Source organism: Macrobrachium nipponense, chromosome 21 (genome assembly GCF_015104395.2).
Source record: "Macrobrachium nipponense isolate FS-2020 chromosome 21, ASM1510439v2, whole genome shotgun sequence".
In the NCBI taxonomy this organism is placed as follows: Eukaryota; Metazoa; Arthropoda; class Malacostraca; order Decapoda; family Palaemonidae; genus Macrobrachium; species Macrobrachium nipponense.
The window spans coordinates 52,727,341-52,734,840 of record NC_087212.1 but is presented as its reverse complement, the minus strand read 5'-3'; the positions used below and the strand labels follow the sequence as shown (position 1 = coordinate 52,734,840).

The following is a 7,500-nucleotide window of genomic DNA, read 5'->3' as shown; positions in this document are numbered from 1 at the left end:
CAGGAACTTTCATTCATTGCCAAAGTATTGTTTGGACGTACTCCTTTCTCTTAAACTGTAAATACATGAAATTGAGTCAAATGTCATCAACGAAATTAAAAGCAACAAATATATAGAGCAATGATCCGACTAAACACTAAAAAAAATATTACATACACAGTAAATTAAACAACTTTTCGTATCAAGCTACTGTATGTCCTATGATATTATTTAACATGTAATTCGGGGATTTACATCTAAATTCTGAGTGGAATATAAGAATTATCATGAAAGTTTTATATATAATGAAATCTAAGATATGCACATATTTGCGTAGGTGCGGTTTTTCGTTGGTCGGTGATTACGGTGATTGTTTCTTTCACTTAACTACCAAATACAAATACCTTTCTACTTCAGTTTTCCTTCATAACATTCAATGCATTGAAACTGAAAATTCAACTTCGCTAGGATAATAAATTAACAATCCCTCCTACCCACCTCCACTCATCTTCATCATAAGCGCCTGGTCTGGGTAAGGACTCTGGGTTCCCAATGATATCGGCCCCTGAAGTTAGGATTAAAAACGGGTCACATTTAAATATTACAATCAATTTAATATTTTCCTTACTTCTCCCGACACCCGCTTAACCTAGTATACATTGACATAAAACTATAAACTGCTACACTGACAATGGCACATACGAAAACGATGATGCGAAGTCTGCCGATTACACTGCAATATATTTTTTTCGTATATGTTATGACCAACGTATCATATCTAATGTGTTCAACATTGAACTTCACAACATCACATGATTTACGGATAATGTCGTATAACTCGGGAAGGAAATACGAGAAACGTATGTATGTAATTAATCATTCCAATATCGATTACTAAAGTAGAACGCCATCCATAACTGACATCACCTACATCACCTGTTCAATGGTAATTATTTTCTTTTCATTATACAAATGATTAAAATTGAAACAAGACTAACTATACAGCTAATAATTATCATCGTGATGTGAGAAACAAAACACAATTAATACTGAAGTAATGAAAATTTGGGATGCTTCAATGAAAAAAAAAAAAAAAATACAGAACGCTTGTAGTGGTCATAAGAAAGAGTTTGAGCATCACTAAAACGGTCATTTACATATAATGCTGCCAGTGCCGGGGATTCATGAGCACTACTGTCATCTGAACGTAACGCATAATACAATGATTGCTATTGCCGTGGTAATAATTGAAAATTAGTATCAGGAAAAATAGACTTTATTTCTAATAATAATAAGAAGAAGAAGACGAGGGTGAGGAGCAGGATACGATGATGATGAGACATATAATGATAAAGCTATATGGTTATTACTAAAATTTTCTATTAATTTTAACATTTCCTTTAATAATGCCTATGACAACCACCAATGTAAATGAAATGAATATAACGTTAACCGTAGATTTTGTTTTTCACATTTTTCAGATCTTGGACGACTGATTACATCGGATCAAACCAACCGCCGAACAAAATTTACGAAGACCAATATCATTGAATGTTCCAGATATACAGTTACCATTCAAGTGTCCACTTATTAAGGCTAGGCACAGCAACAATATGTAACTGGGAATTAATTTCCTTTCGTTTCAGCTGGGAAAATACTTTTAGCCATAACAAAAATACCTTGGATATATACGTATATATATATATATATATATATATATATATATATATATATATATATATATATATATATATATATATATATAATATAAAATAGTTGACCCACACCATGATTTATTTATATATATATTTGCATAAATAAGAATGAAAAAAAATCAATCTTGGCGACCTAATGAAGAATGGAGAATAACTAAAAAGCGGGCATACATATTTAACTTGGCATATGCAAAAAGGAAGCATAAAGCATGAATCATAACCATTCAATAGTCAAAAGTACAATCTACAACCACAAGATTTACTCTAATGAGAATCATTACAATCGAAACTGGTGGTGCTTCGTGCGGCTGGCAGACATTCGTTAAAGAGTCACGGTTGGAACTTAGCGTAACAGGGAGGTGACCCAGCTGGAGGGATCTGTCAGTGCTACCTCAACCGTTGGCGAGGTGTAACGTTGGCTAGTGTTTGCAACCATTCAGAGCATTGTATACAATTTACGGAGCTCTGAGGGTGATTCCAATTACGGAAGTAGATTCGACCTGCGAACGTGATTCTAACACGTGAAACAAGACTAATCACTTTCATTTACTGACAAAAACTAAAACATTATATACATTTGGAAGAAACGTTAATATTGCAAAGCAGTTTGTGAAACTTTATCTTTTACGTATGATTCTTTATTTTCCCGTACTGTAAAATACCGCAAACGCTTCCATTCTAGTGAACAAACAAAGGTGTTAGAAATTTAATGATAAAAATGATCGTAAACTACGTTTAAAATGTACCATAAAAATTTGTATAGTATTTATTAGTAAGAATATTCATCATTCTAACTTCCAGTTTTACTACGATCGCGGTCTTTTACAGAAGGAATCTCTAATAAATGCCTTATGAGAGTACAGTTAATTATGAAATGGTTTCAAAAAGGCATGCTCCAAAGACATCATTCATGAAGAAATATCATAAGTTGTTAATTTTGACGAGGTTACGAACCAACTGACAATAAGATTCCTATACTAGAAGAAATCGAAAAAAAGGATAAATATCTGAACTCAAAAGAATATTGGCAATCACGAATCACGAGTTTATTTTTCCAGTAAATGTTCGCGAAGTTCAAATTTCAATCATAAAACACTGACCATTTTTTTTCATAAAAGATAGTATTCGTTAACTTACAACAAACTGATAACGGGCGTGATGAAGACTGACACGTGTGGGCGCCCATGGACTAGGGCGGCAGCTTTGATTAGCAGCCTCTTCCTGCTGTCAGCCACAATCAAGGCAGAAATGATACCCTTAGGTAGGTAATTCGTCTTTATTGTGCTCCCACGCACGCAAAGCCTAACCAACTATATATATATATATATATATATATATATATATATATATATATATATATATAGATATATATATATATATCTATATCTTATATATATATATATATATATATATATATATATATATATATATATAATTATATATAAACAAATTTTCCGTTAAGTCAACATGAAACAGCACAATACTCCTCCATGGTAACATTTTACATTATGCTCCAATGAAATTCCACCAAATATTTGTCTTCATTTTCTTTGCCGTATTAAAACAAAGCTATAAAAATGTAAATTCGTCATACTATACCAGCCCTCCCTCTTAAAAAAAATTCCTCCAAATTACTACATATAAAGATAAATAATGGTAGAAAACGGAGAAAAAACATGACCTCTCACAGTTTCCTAAATGGTATACGTTCTAAAAAACAGAATTATATTCACAGGAAAAAAGTAAACATCCTATTCGAATAGGTTGTGTTTATTTGACTGTAGACTTCGCTTCTGGTTCATCTCGGATACCAATTTTAGATGTCTTACGCCGGAGGGAGACCATATAATGCTATCCAGTAATCCTTATTTTGCTAAATGATTAGTTTTCATTCATGTATTTCATGTAAAGCAGCATCTAGCAATATTGTCTGTTATTGACTTTATAACGTATATTATTATATTACGCCTTGTTATTAATCATCCTATAGTTTCAATTTCCAATTTTTTTTCTTTCTCATTTTTTTTATGGATTCTCTTCTATAGTGTGAAAACCTGGTCATAAATATCAATCATAAAAGACCCAAGCGATCTTCCGGGACATTCTAATAAACGTTGAATCATTCGAATGGTATTTGATTTCTGATATCAGCATAAATGTTCTCTTCTTTACGCCCTCTAATTTCCACTAGAACAATGACTACCCGCCACGAAAAATGGAAAGAAAAACTCCTAAACTTTCAGAAAGAATAAGAATGTGTCTCTCTAGTCACCCTCTCCAATCGTTTAGAGGGTGAGTTGTAATGTAATTTTACGCTTAGTTGAACAAGTTCTTATAAACCGGGCCTCGGTCGACTACCCTGATGAAAGTATCAATGCGTCTTTCTCGTCGGATTTTGTCTTCCCCGTTTTTTCGGTCAGACGAAGAAAATTCCAATATCGATTCTCTTGATTTAGGCAAGACTTCCAAGATACGTATTTAGAATTGAAGAGATTCTGACAAGAGCTTATTATGACATATCCTATTTATGCTTGTAAGGGCTGGAGGTGGTGATTCAGGGTAACCTCACATTGACATTTCACGTCGGGGTCTGAATCCTGCCAAAGGCGGCCGAATTATTTCATTCCTTCATCCATTCATATCTATCTATATAGCTATCTATCCATATCTATACACACACAGACACGCAGACACACACACACACATTATATATATAATATAAAAGCAGACGATAATTTTTATCTATCTAGTAAAGAAAGATATCAATGTGTGAATGTAACTAAGAGAAAAACTGTAATCGTTTGCGCACGCCCACACGACAGTTGATAAAATGTTCATCTACTAAGAGAAGGTGAAACTTTTAGCAGGTTTAATTCACCCTCCCCTCCTCTAAAAATGATAGGTAGAGAAAGAAGGCGAATGTTAATATATCATATTCAAATCGAATCACACCAGCTCTCTCGCTAACTTTCCACCCAGTCTTTTAAACGTTCCAGAGAAGGTAATATAGAATTAAAAATTTAAATATTTTTCTTTCTATGTATATTCATATTTGCTACTTACAAAATTAAATAATTTCTCATTTGATATGAAGAAAGATGAATGTCTTATCTAGAATTCTGCTGCTACTAACAAACCAGCTTCCTTACTATTCCAGTTTCTCTTCAGTCATATCTGAATACGAATGGGAAGGAAATGTTGTTTGGGATACGCATCCACTTTCTTTCCTATAACTTTTCCATTTAAATATGATAAAATAATGTGTTTGGACAACAAATGGCACCATTGATTGCAGGGGAAATGAACATAAAACAGAAAGCATTATCCTTAGTCACACTGATATCAGAGACAACTGTAAAATTAGTCCTTCAGACAAGTGTTTATAAGAAATTCAATACTTCCATGGGAAAATAAATCTTCATATACTAGTGATTTTCATGTAACCATTTTTGACTTATAACTGAAACCTGTTCATTTTTCATTTATATTTCCATTTAAGTATTTCTGTAAGCAAAGATGTACTTCATAGAAATAATTCTATTAATTTGTCTTTATAAATATCAAGATGACAAGATTAGCGTATCGTAGGAAACACACACACACGTGATATACACACCATACTCTTGCAGGACGCACACACACAACACAATATCCATTTATATAAATTTATTTAGAGATTAGAAATAGGAAAACATACTGTTAATTTTATCATTCATTCGTATACATAATGTATATTCTACAATGTATTTTTCGTCCCCTCCTTATTCAATCTGCAAGTATTTTCTTGCCAGTTCTTCCTCAGATTTTCTTATCTGAAACTCTATCCATTCTTCTCACTCCGCAAGTGCTTCTCAGACAGTTTCTCTCAACTTTCCACATTTTTTCATTTATGGAGATTCATTTAAAGACCAGTGTTTCGAGGGTGTTCAAAGGACTCCGTTGAATAATTCCTCCACATATTACCGCTCTTATTAATGAGATAAATGTACCAATGTTCGCACGGCGCTTTTGGTGAAACTCTATCGAGTCTCTTCAAAGATATTCAGCTAACTAGTAATTAATTGCCAGTGTAAATTTCTTTTATATATATATATATATATATATATATATATATATATATATATATATATATATATCCTTGCGATTTTCAAAGATAATTCTGTTATTTTACCTTAATTCTTTGTGAATTGTTTCTCTTACGAGAAACCATATCATATAGAATTCACTTGCTTCTTGGAATATTAAAATACTTTGAACGTTTTCTGGTCCTCTCACTAACACAAAAATGCGAAATGAAGCGATGACGAATGGTTGCTTAGAACGAATGGAGGCTTCAAAATTTTATCAATCGTTTCTTACCAAAAGGAAATTTAACATAACCGAATCTGCAACCAGAAACCAATGTATCCATATGTAACAGATATATTATTTCTTACAATAAAAACCATAATTAGTAAGAAACAATAAATAAAAAAAAAACTTATGTCATCCGTGATCTGCAATTATCTGCATTTCTTTTACCAATTTATAATAGAGATGGCTTACATCATTGAAACAAAATTGTAGCAGAGAGACATATTTGGAATACATGCTATTATTTAACCAATAACTTTAATATTTAAAGAAACAAATCGAAGAAAGAGAGACAGCTCCTGATCCGCAACTATTCGAATGAAAGCCACGAAGATTCACTCTGTCTCCGCAGCGAGATATATTTTTGTGCCTGGCCTGATAAGACCTGTTTGCAAATTGTACCCTGTTGTTGGACCGATAACCAAATACCCCAGGGATTTCCCTCGTACGAGCACCCACATACACTAATAAAATGGACAGAACTTTATCTTCTTCCCGTTTATAAACCAGCGATGTAAATCTCGAGATAACGTGGTAACGAAGAAGTACTATAACTCCATTAAATTTATTCACATCTAAGACTTATTTGGTAATTAATGATATACCGGGTTTAATTTTGCACATAAACAAATCACCATGAAGAGGATGCGCCTCGCTAATATAACGGAATGACAAAGAACGAAGAAAAAAAAAAGAATCATGTACACAAGCTATGTTGCTAACCTTTTCGTTGGAGGAGCGAGACAATAATAAATAAATAACTTTTGTAAGAACACCAATAAGAGCGGCGAAATTCTTTTCATAAAACTTGAACATAACGAAATGAAAAAAATTACTGTATTAAAGCCAGGAAATTGATAATTGAATCTAAATTATTTTGGAAGACAGGTTACATGCAACAAGGCCTTTTCTCCAAGTTAAAATGAAGATGGAACGAGGTAAAATTTTCATGTTTGACACTTAAAGTGAATGGCACGAAGGACTGATCGAAGCGACTCCCTAGTTAAAGATTTCAAAGCAGTCCTTGTGAGAATGCGTCTCACTGATACCAAACAGTATAGGTACACTTCACTTACACTGACTCTAAACCGTTTCCTAAATTATGTAAACGATTCCCCGTCAGTAGCACCTAGACCTCCATTACAAAATTAGGGCAACGTCGTTATCGGTTACCACTTCAAGGAAACTGGGGTTGTTACGGTCTCTAGAGCTTCTGCTAAGGCATCAAATACACATTTACTTAGTCTTCTCCTTCTCTAGCAATTATGAATTGCGCACCATTTCTTCCATTTCTTTCATTCACCGTGCGTGACTTAACCATCTCAAAACAATAAAACGATCTCCTCAAATAAGTAAATCCTTTCAAAACGCAAACCGACATGTGCTAATATATATATATATATATATATATATATATATATATATATATATATATATATAGTACATATATATA

At 32.9% G+C, this 7,500-nt stretch overlaps 1 protein-coding gene across 1 annotated transcript in view; it reads left to right on the top strand.

Annotated features, from left to right (window-relative positions):
• Nucleotides 1–2,100: 2,100 nt before the first annotated feature.
• LOC135198033 (glutamate receptor 1-like) overlaps nucleotides 2,101–7,500 on the top strand; it is a 454,877-nt gene continuing 449,477 nt past the window's right edge. Inside the window, exon 1 of the mRNA XM_064225395.1 lies at nucleotides 2,101–2,955. Coding sequence (XP_064081465.1) covers nucleotides 2,853–2,955 — 103 coding nt within the window. The 5' untranslated portion in view covers nucleotides 2,101–2,852. The remainder of the gene's footprint in view (nucleotides 2,956–7,500) is intronic.